Consider the following 17,465-nt stretch of genomic DNA (forward strand, 5'->3'; position numbering starts at 1 on the left):
GGATGAATTAGTGGGGATGAGATTTTGGGGATGAGTTTGTGGTGATGATATTGTGGGGATGAGTTTGTGGGGATGAGATTTTGGTGATGAGTTTGTGGGGATTAGATTGTGGGGATGAGATTTTGGGGATGAGTTTGTGGGGATGAGATTTTGGGGATGAGTTTGTGGGGATGAGATTTTGGGGATGAGTTTGTGGGGATGAGTTTGTGGTGATGAGATTTTGGGGATGAGATTTTGGGGATGACTTTGTGGGGATGAGATTTTGTGGATGAGTTTGTGGGGATGAGTTTGTGGTGATGAGATTGTGGGGATGAGATTTTGGGGATGAGATTTTGGGGATGAGATTGTGGGGATGAGATCGTGGTGATGAGATTTTTGGGATGAGTTTGTGGGGATGAGATTGTGGGGATGAGATTTTGGGTATGAGATTGTGGGGATGAGATTTTGGGGATGAGTTTGTGGGGATGAGACTTTGGGGATGAGTTTGTGGTGATGAGATTGTGGGGATGAGTTTGTGGGGATGAGATTGTGGGGATGAGATTTTGGGGATGAGATTTTGGGGATGAGATTGTGGGGATAAGTTTGTGGGGATGAGATTTTGGGGATGAGATTTTGGGGATAAGTTTGTGGTGATGAAATTGTGGGGATGAGATTTTGGGGATGAGTTTGTAGGGATGAGATTTTGGGGATGAGTTTGTGGGGATGAGTTTGTGGGGATGAGATTTTGGAGATGAGTTAGTGGGGATAAATTTGTGGGGATGAGATTTTGGGGATGAGTTTGTGGGGATGAGTTTGTGGGGATGAGATTGTTGGGATGAGATTTTGGGGATGAGAGTGTGGGGATGAGATTGTGGGGATGAGATTTTGGGGATGAATTTGTGGTGATGAGTTTGTGGGGATTAGTTTGTGGGGATTAGTTTGTGATGAGATTGTGGGTATGAGATTGTGGGTATGAGATTTTGGGGATGAGATTTTGGGGATGAGTTTGTGGGGATGAGATTTTGGGGATGAAATTTTGAGGATAAGATTTTGGGGATGAGTTTGTGGTGATGAGAATGTGGGGATGAGATTTTGGGGATAAGATTTTGGGGATGAGATTGTTGGGATGATATTGTGGGGATGAGTTTGTGGGGATGAGTTTGTGGTGATGAGATTGTGGGGATGAGATTTTGGGGATGAGATTGTTGGGATGATATTGTGGGGATGAGATTTTGGGGATGAGTTTGTGGGGATGAGTTTGTGGTGATGAGATTGTGGGGATGAGATTGTGGGGATGAGTTTGTGGTGATGAGATTGTGGGGAGAAGATTGTGGGGATGAGATTTTGGAGATGAGATTGTGGGGATGAGATTTTGTGGATGAGATTGTGGGGATGAGATTTTGGGGATGAGATTGTGGGGATGAGATTTTGTGGATGAGATTGTGGGGATGAGATTTTGGGGATGAAATTGTGGGGATGAGATTTTGGGAATGAGTTTGTGGGGATTAGTTTGGGGTGATGATATTGGGGGGATGAGTTTGTGGGGATGAGATTTTGGGGATGAGTTTGTGGTGATGATATTGTGGGGATGAGTTTGTGGGGATGAGATTTTGGTGATGAGTTTGTGGGGATTAGATTGTGGGGATGAGATTGTTGGGATGAGATTTTAGGGATGAGTTTGTGGGGATGAGATTTTGGGGATAAGTTTGTGGGGATGAGTTTGTGGTGATGAGATTTTGGGGATGGGATTTTGGGGATGACTTTGTGGGGATGAGATTTTGTGGATGAGTTTGTGGGGATGAGTTTGTGTTGATGAGATTGTGGGGATGAGATTTTGGGGATGAGATTTTGGGGATGAGATTGTGGGGATGGGATCGTGGTGATGAGATTTTTGGGATGAGTTTGTGGGGATGAGATTGTGGGGATGAGATTTTGGGTATGAGATTGTGGGGATGAGATTTTGGGGATGAGTTTGTGGGGATGAGATTGTGGGGATGAGTTTGTGGGGATGAGATTGTGGGGATGAGATTTTGGGGATGAGATTGTGGGGATGAGATGTTGGGGATGAGATTGTGGGGATGAGTTTGTGGGGATGAGATTTTGGGGATGAGTTTTTGGGGATGAGTTTGTGGTGTTGAGATTGTGGGGATGAGTTTATGGGGATGAGATTGTGGGGATGAAATTTTGGTGATGATATTTTGGGGATGAGTTTGTGGGGATGAGTTTGTGGTGATGAGATTTTGAGGATGAGATTTTGGGGATGAGTTTATGGGGATGAGATTTTGGTGATGAGTTTGTGGGGATGAGTTTGTGGGGATGAGATTTTGGGGATGAGTTTGTGGGGATTAGTTTGTGGTGATGAGATTTTGGGGATGAGTTTGTGGTGATGAGATTGGGGGGATGAGATTGTGGGAATGAGATTTTGGGGATGAGTTTGTGGGGATGAGATTTTGGGGATGAGTTTTTGGGGATGAGATTTTGGGGATGAGTTTTGGGGATGAGATTGTGGGGATGAGTTTGTGGGGATGAGATTTTGAAGATGAGTTTTTGGGGATGAGTTTGTGGTGATGAGATTGTGGGGATGAGTTTATGGGGATGAGATTGTGGGGATGATATTGTGGGGATGAGATTTTGGGGATGAGTTTTTGGGGATGAGTTTGTGGTGATGAGATTGTGGGGATGAGTTTATGGGGATGAGATTGTGGGGATGAAATTGTGGTGATGATATTTTGGGGATGAGTTTGTGGGGATGAGTTTGTGGTGATGAGATTTTGAGGATGAGATTTTGGGGATGAGTTTATGGGGATGAGATTTTGGTGATGAGTTTGTGGGGATGAGTTTGTGGGGATGAGATTTTGGGGATGAGTTTGTGGGGATTAGTTTGTGGTGATGAGATTTTGGGGATGAGTTTGTGGTGATGAGATTGGGGGGATGAGATTGTGGGAATGAGATTTTGGGGATGAGTTTGTGGGGATGAGATTTTGGGGATGAGTTTTTGGGGATGAGATTTTGGGGATGAGTTTTGGGGATGAGATTTTGGGGATGAGTTTTTGGGGATGAGATTTTGGGGATGAGTTTTGGGGATGAGTTTGTGGGGATGAGATTGTGGGGATCAGATTTTGGGGATGAGTTTGTGGTGATGAGATTGTGGGGATGAGTTTGTGGGGATGAGCTTGTGAGGATGAGATTGTGGGGATGAGATTTTCGGGATAAGTTTGTGGGATGAGTTTGTGGGGATGAGATTGTGGGGATGAGTCTGTGGAGATGAGATTGTGGGAATGAGATTGTGGGGATGAGACTTTGGGGATGAGTTTGTGGGGATGAGATTTTGAGGATGAGTTTGTGGGGATGAGATTGTGGGGATGAGATTGTGGTGATGAGATTGTGGGGATGAGATTTTGGGGATGAGTTTGTGGGGATGGGATTTTGGGGATGAGTTTGTGTGGATGAGACTGTGGGGAAGAGTTTGTGGGGATGAGACTTTGGGGATGAGTTTGTGGGGATGAGACTTTGGGGAAGAGTTTGTGGGGATGAGACTGTGGGGAAGAGTTTGTGGGGATGAGACTGTGGGGAAGAGTTTGTGGGGATGAGATTGTGGGGATGAGTTTGTGGTGATGAGATTGTGGAGATGAGTTTGTGGGGATGAGATTGTGGGGATGAGATTTTGGGGATGAGTTTGTGGGGATGAGATTTTGCGGATGAGTTTGTGGTGATAAGATTTTGGGGATGAGTTTGTGGTGATGAGATTGTGGGGATGAGATTTTGGGTAGGAGTTTGTGGTGATGAGATTGTGGGGATGAGATTTTGGGGATGAGATTGTGGGGATGAGATTTTGGGGATGAGTTTGTGGTGATTAGATTGTGGGGATGAGATTTTGGGGATGAGTTTGTGGGGATGAGATTTTGGGGATGAGTTTGTGGTGATGAGATTGTGGGGATGAGATTTTGGGGATGATATTGTGGTGATGAGATTGTGGAGATGAGATTTTGGGGATGAGTTTGTGGTGATGAGATTGTGGGGATGAGATTTTGGGGATGAGTTTTGGGTATGAGATTTCGGGGATGAGTTTGTGGGGATGAGATTTTGGGAATGGGATTGTGGGGATGAGATTTTGGGGATGAGATTTTGGGGATGAGTTTGTGGGGATGAGATTGTGGAGATGAGTTTGTGGGGATGAGATTTTGGGGATGAGTTTGTGGGGATGAGATTTTGGGGATGAGTTTTGGGTATGAGATTTCGGGGATGAGATTTTGGGAATGGGATTGTGGGGATGAGATTTTGGGTATGAGATTGTGGGGATGAGATTTTGGGGATGAGTTTGTGGTGATGAGATTGTGGGGATGATATTTTGGGTAGGAGTTTGTGGTGATGAGATTGTGGGGATGAGATTTTGGGGATGAGATTGTGGGGATGAGATTTTGGGGATGAGTTTGTGGTCATTAGATTGTGGGGATGAGTTTGTGGTGATGATATTGTGGGGATGAGATGTTGGATAGGAGTTTGTGGTGATGAGATTGTGGGGATGAGATTTTGGGGATGAGATTGTGGGGATGAGATTGTGGGGATGAGTTTGTGGTGATTAGATTGTGGGGATGAGATTTTGGGGATGAGTTTGTGGGGATGAGATTTTGGGGATGAGTTTGTGGGGATGAGATTTTGGGGATGAGTTTGTGGTGATGAGATTTTGGGGATGAGTTTGTGGTGATGAGATTGTGGGGATGAGATTTTGGGGATGAGATTTTGGGGATGAGTTTGTGGGGATGAGATTGTGGAGATGAGTTTGTGGGGATGAGATTTTGGGGATGAGTTTGTGGGGATGAGATTTTGGGGATGAGTTTTTGGGGATGAGTTTGTGGGGATGAGATTTTGGGGATGAAATTTTGGGGATAAGATTTTGGGGATGAGTTTGTGGTGATGAGAATGTGGGGATGAGATTTTGGGGAAAAGATTTTGGGGATGAGATTGTTGGGATGATATTGTGGGGATGAGATTGTGGGGATGAGTTTGTGGGGATGAGATTTTGAAGATGAGTTTTTGGGGATGAGTTTGTGGTGATGAGATTGTGGGGATGAGTTTATGGGGATGAGATTGTGGGGATGATATTGTGGGGATGAGATTTTGGGGATGAGTTTATGGGGATGAGATTGTGGGGATGAAATTGTGGTGATGATATTTTGGGGATGAGATTGTGGGGATGAGTTTGTGGGGATGAGATTTTGGGGATGAGTTTTGGGTATGAGATTTCGGGGATGAGTTTGTGGGGATGAGATTTTGGGAATGAGTTTTGGGTATGAGATTTCGGGGATGAGATTTTGGGAATGGGATTGTGGGGATGAGATTTTGGGTATGAGATTGTGGGGATGAGATTTTGGGGATGAAATTTTGGGGATAAGATTTTGGGGATGAGTTTGTGGTGATGAGAATGTGGGGATGAGATTTTGGGGAAAAGATTTTGGGGATGAGATTGTTGGGATGATATTGTGGGGATGAGTTTGTGGGGATGAGTTTGTGGTGATGAGATTGTGGGGATGAGATTTTGGGGATGATATTGTTGGGATGATATTGTGGGGATGAGATTTTGGGGATGAGTTTGTGGGGATGAGTTTGTGGTGATGAGATTGTGGGGATGAGATTGTGGGGATGAGATTTTGGGGATGAGTTTGTGGTTATGAGATTGTGGGGAGAAGATTGTGGGGATGAGATTTTGGAGATGAGTTTGTGGGGATAAGTTTGTGGTGATGAGATTATGAAAATGAGATTTTGGGGATGAGATTTTGGGGATGAGTTTGTGGGGATGAGATTGTGGGGATGATGTTGTGGGGATGAGATTTTGTGGATGAGATTGTGGGGATGAGATTTTGTGGATGAGATTGTGGGGATGAGATTTTGGGAATGAGATTGTGGGGATGAGATTTTGGGGATTAGATTGTGGGGATGAGATTTTGGGAATGAGTTTGTGGGGATGAGTTTGGGGCGATGATATTGTGGGGATGAATTAGTGGGGATGAGATTTTGGGGATGAGTTTGTGGTGATGATATTGTGGGGATGAGTTTGTGGGGATGAGATTTTGGTGATGAGTTTGTGGGGATTAGATTGTGGGGATGAGATTTTGGGGATGAGTTTGTGGGGATGAGATTTTGGGGATGAGTTTGTGGGGATGAGATTTTGGGGATGAGTTTGTGGGGATGAGTTTGTGGTGATGAGATTTTGGGGATGAGATTTTGGGGATGACTTTGTGGGGATGAGATTTTGTGGATGAGTTTGTGGGGATGAGTTTGTGGTGATGAGATTGTGGGGATGAGATTTTGGGGATGAGATTTTGGGGATGAGATTGTGGGGATGAGATCGTGGTGATGAGATTTTTGGGATGAGTTTGTGGGGATGAGATTGTGGGGATGAGATTTTGGGTATGAGATTGTGGGGATGAGATTTTGGGGATGAGTTTGTGGGGATGAGACTTTGGGGATGAGTTTGTGGTGATGAGATTAAGGGGATGAGTTTGTGGGGATGAGATTGTGGGGATGAGATTTTGGGGATGAGATTTTGGGGATGAGATTGTGGGGATAAGTTTGTGGGGATGAGATTTTGGGGATGAGATTTTGGGGATAAGTTTGTGGTGATGAAATTGTGGGGATGAGATTTTGGGGATGAGTTTGTAGGGATGAGATTTTGGGGATGAGTTTGTGGGGATGAGTTTGTGGGGATGAGATTTTGGAGATGAGTTAGTGGGGATAAATTTGTGGGGATGAGATTTTGGGGATGAGTTTGTGGGGATGAGTTTGTGGGGATGAGATTGTTGGGATGAGATTTTGGGGATGAGAGTGTGGGGATGAGATTGTGGGGATGAGATTTTGGGGATGAATTTGTGGTGATGAGTTTGTGGGGATTAGTTTGTGGGGATTAGTTTGTGATGAGATTGTGGGTATGAGATTGTGGGTATGAGATTTTGGGGATGAGATTTTGGGGATGAGTTTGTGGGGATGAGATTTTGGGGATGAAATTTTGAGGATAAGATTTTGGGGATGAGTTTGTGGTGATGAGAATGTGGGGATGAGATTTTGGGGATAAGATTTTGGGGATGAGATTGTTGGGATGATATTGTGGGGATGAGTTTGTGGGGATGAGTTTGTGGTGATGAGATTGTGGGGATGAGATTTTGGGGATGAGATTGTTGGGATGATATTGTGGGGATGAGATTTTGGGGATGAGTTTGTGGGGATGAGTTTGTGGTGATGAGATTGTGGGGATGAGATTGTGGGGATGAGTTTGTGGTGATGAGATTGTGGGGAGAAGATTGTGGGGATGAGATTTTGGAGATGAGATTGTGGGGATGAGATTTTGTGGATGAGATTGTGGGGATGAGATTTTGGGGATGAGATTGTGGGGATGAGATTTTGTGGATGAGATTGTGGGGATGAGATTTTGGGGATGAAATTGTGGGGATGAGATTTTGGGAATGAGTTTGTGGGGATTAGTTTGGGGTGATGATATTGGGGGGATGAGTTTGTGGGGATGAGATTTTGGGGATGAGTTTGTGGTGATGATATTGTGGGGATGAGTTTGTGGGGATGAGATTTTGGTGATGAGTTTGTGGGGATTAGATTGTGGGGATGAGATTGTTGGGATGAGATTTTAGGGATGAGTTTGTGGGGATGAGATTTTGGGGATAAGTTTGTGGGGATGAGTTTGTGGTGATGAGATTTTGGGGATGGGATTTTGGGGATGACTTTGTGGGGATGAGATTTTGTGGATGAGTTTGTGGGGATGAGTTTGTGTTGATGAGATTGTGGGGATGAGATTTTGGGGATGAGATTTTGGGGATGAGATTGTGGGGATGGGATCGTGGTGATGAGATTTTTGGGATGAGTTTGTGGGGATGAGATTGTGGGGATGAGATTTTGGGTATGAGATTGTGGGGATGAGATTTTGGGGATGAGTTTGTGGGGATGAGATTGTGGGGATGAGTTTGTGGGGATGAGATTGTGGGGATGAGATTTTGGGGATGAGATTGTGGGGATGAGATGTTGGGGATGAGATTGTGGGGATGAGTTTGTGGGGATGAGATTTTGGGGATGAGTTTTTGGGGATGAGTTTGTGGTGTTGAGATTGTGGGGATGAGTTTATGGGGATGAGATTGTGGGGATGAAATTTTGGTGATGATATTTTGGGGATGAGTTTGTGGGGATGAGTTTGTGGTGATGAGATTTTGAGGATGAGATTTTGGGGATGAGTTTATGGGGATGAGATTTTGGTGATGAGTTTGTGGGGATGAGTTTGTGGGGATGAGATTTTGGGGATGAGTTTGTGGGGATTAGTTTGTGGTGATGAGATTTTGGGGATGAGTTTGTGGTGATGAGATTGGGGGGATGAGATTGTGGGAATGAGATTTTGGGGATGAGTTTGTGGGGATGAGATTTTGGGGATGAGTTTTTGGGGATGAGATTTTGGGGATGAGTTTTGGGGATGAGATTGTGGGGATGAGTTTGTGGGGATGAGATTTTGAAGATGAGTTTTTGGGGATGAGTTTGTGGTGATGAGATTGTGGGGATGAGTTTATGGGGATGAGATTGTGGGGATGATATTGTGGGGATGAGATTTTGGGGATGAGTTTTTGGGGATGAGTTTGTGGTGATGAGATTGTGGGGATGAGTTTATGGGGATGAGATTGTGGGGATGAAATTGTGGTGATGATATTTTGGGGATGAGTTTGTGGGGATGAGTTTGTGGTGATGAGATTTTGAGGATGAGATTTTGGGGATGAGTTTATGGGGATGAGATTTTGGTGATGAGTTTGTGGGGATGAGTTTGTGGGGATGAGATTTTGGGGATGAGTTTGTGGGGATTAGTTTGTGGTGATGAGATTTTGGGGATGAGTTTGTGGTGATGAGATTGGGGGGATGAGATTGTGGGAATGAGATTTTGGGGATGAGTTTGTGGGGATGAGATTTTGGGGATGAGTTTTTGGGGATGAGATTTTGGGGATGAGTTTTGGGGATGAGATTTTGGGGATGAGTTTTTGGGGATGAGATTTTGGGGATGAGTTTTGGGGATGAGTTTGTGGGGATGAGATTGTGGGGATCAGATTTTGGGGATGAGTTTGTGGTGATGAGATTGTGGGGATGAGTTTGTGGGGATGAGCTTGTGAGGATGAGATTGTGGGGATGAGATTTTCGGGATAAGTTTGTGGGATGAGTTTGTGGGGATGAGATTGTGGGGATGAGTCTGTGGAGATGAGATTGTGGGAATGAGATTGTGGGGATGAGACTTTGGGGATGAGTTTGTGGGGATGAGATTTTGAGGATGAGTTTGTGGGGATGAGATTGTGGGGATGAGATTGTGGTGATGAGATTGTGGGGATGAGATTTTGGGGATGAGTTTGTGGGGATGGGATTTTGGGGATGAGTTTGTGTGGATGAGACTGTGGGGAAGAGTTTGTGGGGATGAGACTTTGGGGATGAGTTTGTGGGGATGAGACTTTGGGGAAGAGTTTGTGGGGATGAGACTGTGGGGAAGAGTTTGTGGGGATGAGACTGTGGGGAAGAGTTTGTGGGGATGAGATTGTGGGGATGAGTTTGTGGTGATGAGATTGTGGAGATGAGTTTGTGGGGATGAGATTGTGGGGATGAGATTTTGGGGATGAGTTTGTGGGGATGAGATTTTGCGGATGAGTTTGTGGTGATAAGATTTTGGGGATGAGTTTGTGGTGATGAGATTGTGGGGATGAGATTTTGGGTAGGAGTTTGTGGTGATGAGATTGTGGGGATGAGATTTTGGGGATGAGATTGTGGGGATGAGATTTTGGGGATGAGTTTGTGGTGATTAGATTGTGGGGATGAGATTTTGGGGATGAGTTTGTGGGGATGAGATTTTGGGGATGAGTTTGTGGTGATGAGATTGTGGGGATGAGATTTTGGGGATGATATTGTGGTGATGAGATTGTGGAGATGAGATTTTGGGGATGAGTTTGTGGTGATGAGATTGTGGGGATGAGATTTTGGGGATGAGTTTTGGGTATGAGATTTCGGGGATGAGTTTGTGGGGATGAGATTTTGGGAATGGGATTGTGGGGATGAGATTTTGGGGATGAGATTTTGGGGATGAGATTTTGGGGATGAGTTTGTGGGGATGAGATTGTGGAGATGAGTTTGTGGGGATGAGATTTTGGGGATGAGTTTGTGGGGATGAGATTTTGGGGATGAGTTTTGGGTATGAGATTTCGGGGATGAGATTTTGGGAATGGGATTGTGGGGATGAGATTTTGGGTATGAGATTGTGGGGATGAGATTTTGGGGATGAGTTTGTGGTGATGAGATTGTGGGGATGATATTTTGGGTAGGAGTTTGTGGTGATGAGATTGTGGGGATGAGATTTTGGGGATGAGATTGTGGGGATGAGATTTTGGGGATGAGTTTGTGGTCATTAGATTGTGGGGATGAGTTTGTGGTGATGATATTGTGGGGATGAGATGTTGGATAGGAGTTTGTGGTGATGAGATTGTGGGGATGAGATTTTGGGGATGAGATTGTGGGGATGAGATTGTGGGGATGAGTTTGTGGTGATTAGATTGTGGGGATGAGATTTTGGGGATGAGTTTGTGGGGATGAGATTTTGGGGATGAGTTTGTGGGGATGAGATTTTGGGGATGAGTTTGTGGTGATGAGATTTTGGGGATGAGTTTGTGGTGATGAGATTGTGGGGATGAGATTTTGGGGATGAGATTTTGGGGATGAGTTTGTGGGGATGAGATTGTGGAGATGAGTTTGTGGGGATGAGATTTTGGGGATGAGTTTGTGGGGATGAGATTTTGGGGATGAGTTTTTGGGGATGAGTTTGTGGGGATGAGATTTTGGGGATGAAATTTTGGGGATAAGATTTTGGGGATGAGTTTGTGGTGATGAGAATGTGGGGATGAGATTTTGGGGAAAAGATTTTGGGGATGAGATTGTTGGGATGATATTGTGGGGATGAGATTGTGGGGATGAGTTTGTGGGGATGAGATTTTGAAGATGAGTTTTTGGGGATGAGTTTGTGGTGATGAGATTGTGGGGATGAGTTTATGGGGATGAGATTGTGGGGATGATATTGTGGGGATGAGATTTTGGGGATGAGTTTATGGGGATGAGATTGTGGGGATGAAATTGTGGTGATGATATTTTGGGGATGAGATTGTGGGGATGAGTTTGTGGGGATGAGATTTTGGGGATGAGTTTTGGGTATGAGATTTCGGGGATGAGTTTGTGGGGATGAGATTTTGGGAATGAGTTTTGGGTATGAGATTTCGGGGATGAGATTTTGGGAATGGGATTGTGGGGATGAGATTTTGGGTATGAGATTGTGGGGATGAGATTTTGGGGATGAGTTTGTGGTGATGAGATTGTGGGGATGATATTTTGGGTAGGAGTTTGTGGTGATGAGATTGTGGGGATGAGATTTTGGAGATGAGATTGTGGGGATGAGATTTTGGGGATGAGTTTGTGGTCATTAGATTGTGGGGATGAGTTTGTGGTGATGATATTGTGGGGATGAGATGTTGGATAGGAGTTTGTGGTGATGAGATTTTGGGGATGAGATTGTGGGGATGAGATTGTGGGGATGAGTTTGTGGTGATTAGATTGTGGGGATGAGATTTTGGGGATGAGTTTGTGGGGATGAGATTTTGGGGATGAGTTTGTGGGGATGAGATTTTGGGGATGAGTTTGTGGTGATGAGATTTTGGGGATGAGTTTGTGGTGATGAGATTGTGGGGATGAGATTTTGGGGATGAGTTTGAGGTGATGAGATTGTGGGGATGAGATTTTGGGGATGAGTTTGTGGGGTTGAGATTTTGGGGATGAGTTTGTGGGGATGAAATTTTGGGGATGAGTTTGTGGGGATGAGATTTTGGGAATGGGGTTGTGGGGATGATATTTTGGGGATGAGTTTGTGGGGATGAGATTTTGGGAATGGGATTGTGGGGATGAGATTTTGGGTATGAGATTGTGGGGATGAGATTGTGGGGATGATATTTTGGGGATGAGTTTGTGGGGATGAGATTTTGGGGATGAGTTTGTGATGATGAGTTTGTGGTGATGAGATTTTGGGGATGAGTTTGTGGGGATGAGTTTGTGGGGATGAGATTGTGGTGATGAGAATTTGGGGATGAGTTTTTGGGAATGAGATTTTGGGGATGAGATTTTGGGGATGAGTTTGTGGTGATGAGATTGTGGGGATGAGATTTTGGGGATGAGTTTGTGGGGATAAGATTTTGGGGATGAGTTTGTGGGGATGAGATTTTGGGGATGAGATTTTGGGGATGAGTTTGTGGTGATGAGATTGTGGGGATGAGATTTTGGGGATGAGTTTGTGGGGATAAGATTTTGGGGATGAGTTTGTGGGGATGAGTTTGTGGTGAAGAGATTGTGGGGATGAGAAAGTGGGGATGGGATTGTGGGGATGAGATTTTGGGGATGAGAAAGTGGGGATGGGATTGTGGGGATGAGATTTTGGGGATGAGTTTGTGGGGATGAGATTTTGGGGATGAGATTTTGGGGATGAGTTTGGGGTGATGAGATTGTGGGGATGAGTTTGTGGTGATGAGATTTTGGGGATGAGGTTGTGGTGATGAGATTGTGGGGATGAGATTTTGGGGATGATATTGTGGTGATGAGATTGTGGGGATGATATTCTGGGGATGAGAATCTCTTTGTTGTTCTGTTTACAAACATGCAAATGCATATGAGTAAAACTCGTGACAACTGACTCCATATGAGCATACAATATATATATATATATATATATATATATATATATATATATATATATATATATATATACATATATATATATATATATATATATATATACATATATATATATAAATATATATATATGAATATATATATATATATATATATATATATATATATATATATATATATATATATACTGTGTATGTGTTTATATATATATATATATATATATATATATATATACATACATAGGCCTATATTATACATATATATATTTATATATATATATATACATATATATATATATATATATATATATATATATATATATATATATATATATATATATATATATATATATATATATTTATATATATACATCCATACACATAAAAGTGGCATATTTTTCTGATGTTTTGTTCTAAAAAAGATTGTATGTGAATGTATAATCTCCCCATACCATATATATTGTAAAAAGAAAAAATCTCTATCAGTAAATCATCCCAGTTGATGATGTCGTGGAGACGAAACAAGTCAGGATTCTTTCATGAATTTATTTTTCATTGTGGTTTCAAGGTTTAAAGGCCACTCATGAATGGCAGAGGCAAGGGACAGTGACATTGCCCTATAGAGCAGGACAATGCCCTAGAGATTGAATATTTATATACATATGATCAGCGGCCAAGCCCTCTCTCCACCCAAGCTAGGACCAAGGAGGGCCAGGCCTCATCTTAGTGCCTTGAACATTTTACATGATGTACATCCAATACGCTTCCGTATATATGGTAAGCAGCTCTTCTAGGAGGATAATCCAAAATCAAATCATTGTTCTCTAGTCTTGGGTAGTACCATAGCCCCTGTACCATGGTCTTCCACTGCCTTGGGTTAGAGATCTCTTGCTTGAGGGTACACTCAGGCACACAAATTCCATCTCATTTCTCTTCCTCTTGTATTGTTGAGGTTTTCATTGTTTATATTGGAAATATCTATTCAAATATTACTGTTCTTAAAATATTTTGTTTTTTTCCTGGTTTCCTTTCCTCACTGGGCTATTTTCTCTGTTGGGGCCCCTGGGCTTATAGCATCTTGCTTTTCCAACTAAGGTTGTAGCTTATTAAGTAATAATAATAATAATAATAATAAAAATAATAATAATAATTACTAAATAAGTGAAATTAAGAAGAGATCTAAAAAAAAAACGAAAAAACCTGAAATACAACATTATATGAAGCAATATATTTCGTCATACTTCCGGGAAACTGGCCGAGTAAATGGTCGGCGGTAATGTGCGGTGTAGAAAAAAGGTAGTATTTGCATGTTATGAATAATATAAAACAAAATAAATTGAGCTGCTATTATACGCATAACTAAAAAGAGGTCAGGTCTTTTACGGGAAAGTAAGTGCTCAATTACCCTTTTATATTATGCATGTAAATACGGAATTACGTTACCTGAAATTAAAATGAAACGTGTGTTTGTTTATTGGTTAGCATAAAGCAGATTATTATTATTATTATTATTTTTATTATTATTATTATTATTATTAATTGCTAAGCTTCAACCTTAGTTGGAAAAGCAGGATACTATAGGCACAGGGGCTCCAACAGGGTAAAACAGCCCAATGAGGAATGGGAACAAGGAAAAAAAAAATTCTAAGACAGTAACAACATTAAAATAAATATTTCCTATATAAACTATAAATACTTTAACAAAACAAGAGAAAGAGAAATAAGATAGAATAGCGTGCCCGAGAGTACCCTCAAGCAAGAGTACTCTAACCTAAGACAGTGAAAGACCATGGTACAGAGGCTATGGCACTACCCAAGACTAGAGAACAATGGTTTGATTTTGGAGTGTCCTTCTCCCAGAAGAGCTGCTTACCATAGCTAAAGAGTCTCTTCTATCCTTATCAAGAGGAAAGTAGCCACTGAACAATGACAGTGCAGTAGTTAACCCATTCACCGAAGAAGAATTGTTTGGTAATCTCAGTGCTGTCAGGTATATGAGGTCAGAAAAGAAAATGTAAAGACCTGGCCAGATTATTCTGTGTACAGTATGCGTAGGCAAAGGGAAAATGAACCGTAACCAGAGAGGGGGATCCAATGTAATACTGTCTGGTCAGTCAAACGACCCCATAACTCTCTAGCGGTAGTATCTTTAGTGATTGATAAAGGAAATTAAAATTAGTCAGGATAATTTATTATCAAGGGATGACACAAAGAAACAATATGTGCTAGTCAAATAGACACTGATATGATGATATCCAACATATATCTTTATTCTATATGAGTTATCTTTTTTACCTTAAGCGAGAGATGTCAGGTGCTGTCTATCCAACAAAGTACGTACGTATATATATATATATATATATATATATATATATATATATATATATATATATATATATATATGTATATATATACATACATATATATATATATATATATATATATATATATATATATATATATATATATATTTATATATATATATGTATATATATACATACATACATATATATATATATATATATATATATATATATATATATATATATATATATATATATATATATATATAGCCTATATGTACACACACACACACACACACACACATATATATATATATATATATATATATATATATATATATATATATATACATATATATATAAATATATATATATATATATATATATATATATATATACATACATATATATACATATATATATATATATATATATATATATATATATATATATATATATATATACATATATATGAATATATATATATATATATATATATATATATATATATATATATATATATATATATATATATATATATATATATATACAGTATATATATATCAAAATCTAAAGGGGTATTTAATTGTACAAAAAGAAAAGTAAGGTAAATGATAGAAGTCTTCCGTTCCCGTACCTAAATTGATATTCCTCCTCATCATCATCATCACCATCATCTCCTACTACGCCTATTAACGCAAAGGGCCTCGATTACATTTCGCGAGTCGTATCTATCTCGAGCTTTTAAATCTATACCTCTCCATTCATCATCTCCCACTTCACGCTTCATAGTTCTCAGCCATGTAGGACTGGGTCTACCAACTCTTCTAGCACCTCTAATGTTCTAAGAAATAAGCAATATCATTAGGAACATTAAATTTGGAATATACTACACGTACATGAAGTAATGTACACACGATACGCATTGTTAGTAGCTACATCAAATGTAGGGTTGGCGTAGGACAACCGACCACAGTAATGTAAAAGGATAACTTTCATCTGGGAATTTCTAATTAATGTTTATTTTTCGTCTTCGAGGAAGTAAGGATGAAAGGACCATTTGAGTTCTACGATTCTCGAATATCAAATGTGCAATTCATTAAATGCTTTTATCGAAGGCTTGACTTAAAATCAAAATTTCACGAAGAAAATGAGAAGCTGGCAGAAATATATTATTGACAACGCGAAAACCTTTCTATCAGCTTAATATACTATTAACCTGATATATTAATTGATATATAAATTCTAGGCAACAGTTTCAATAAAAGAAAGGTATAAAAGGCCGAAAGTTATTACATCAGCCTTCAAGACTAAATGAAAAAATCTCTCTCTCTCTCTCTCCCTCTCTCTCTCTCTCTCTCTCTCTCACACACACACACACACACACACACACAGGTACATGTACTGAAATCTTAACCACAGCACTCACCAAAGATTGATATAACATACTGATCACTTTCCCATCTAGTTTCTCTTCCTTTTGTTTCGATAAAGTTTTGATAGTTTAAATAGGAATATTTATTTTAATATTGTTACTATTCTTAAAATATTTTATTTTTCTCTGTTTCCTTTCCTCACTGGGCTATTTTCCCTGTTGGGGCCCCTGGGCTTATAGCATCCTCCTTTTCCAACTAGGGTTGTAGCATAGCATTTAATAATAATAATAATAATAATAATAATAATAATAATATCGGCCAGTTTATACTGAACATGGAGTATAAGTGATTGGTTTATAATGACGAAAATTTCACTCCCATATAAACACTATAACCTCAAAACTCTTTATTCTCCCTAAACACAAACAATCTATTTACCATAATGTTACCTTTTTTTATTCAGATTTTGTTAATGTTATATTACCTTCAGGTGGTGTAAATAGAAAAGGTGCTATGTTTTCTGTTCTTCTATTTGATTATTTAATTGTAAGCTGACATTACGTTTCTCTAAGGATAAAGTTCAAAGTTGCAGCAAATGGTTTCATCTTGAACAGGCTGACATAAATCTTTTTATATCTTATATACGACATATCTGTTTTGGTGTTGTAACTGTTTTTAAAATAATTTATTGTTAATTTTTTCTCAAGTCGTTTATTTATTTCCTTAGTTCCTTTCCTCACTGGGCTATTTCTCCCTATTGGAGCCCCTGGGGTCATAGCATCTTGCTTTCCCAACTAGGGTTGTAGCTTAGGTAATAATAATAATAATAATAATAATAATAATAATAATAATAATAATGGACTGTACATCGGCTACAGAAAAATGTTAAAGAACAAAAGATTTTTTGCTTTTTATCTCCTTTCCTCCAAAGAAGAAAAAATATAGATGGAGACCTAAACGCCGGCATATCATTCCATTCCATTAGCTGACATCAACGATTGTGAAATAACGTAGACTTTAAGTATTTTTCTCGTTAGTTGATTCCGGAAAAAGGTAAGTTTGTTCATAGC

At 40.5% G+C, this 17,465-nt stretch overlaps 1 protein-coding gene across 1 annotated transcript in view; it reads right to left on the minus strand.

Annotated features, from left to right (window-relative positions):
• Positions 1–16,466, minus strand: part of LOC137634714 (piggyBac transposable element-derived protein 4-like) — a 186,426-nt gene extending 169,960 nt beyond the window's left edge. Inside the window, 2 exon segments of the mRNA XM_068367205.1 lie at positions 15,776–15,863; positions 16,449–16,466. Of these exon segments, the coding sequence (XP_068223306.1) occupies positions 15,776–15,863; positions 16,449–16,466 (106 nt within the window).
• Positions 16,467–17,465: the final 999 nt, after the last annotated feature.

This window comes from Palaemon carinicauda, chromosome 45 (assembly GCF_036898095.1).
Source record: "Palaemon carinicauda isolate YSFRI2023 chromosome 45, ASM3689809v2, whole genome shotgun sequence".
NCBI lineage: Eukaryota > Metazoa > Arthropoda > Malacostraca > Decapoda > Palaemonidae > Palaemon > Palaemon carinicauda.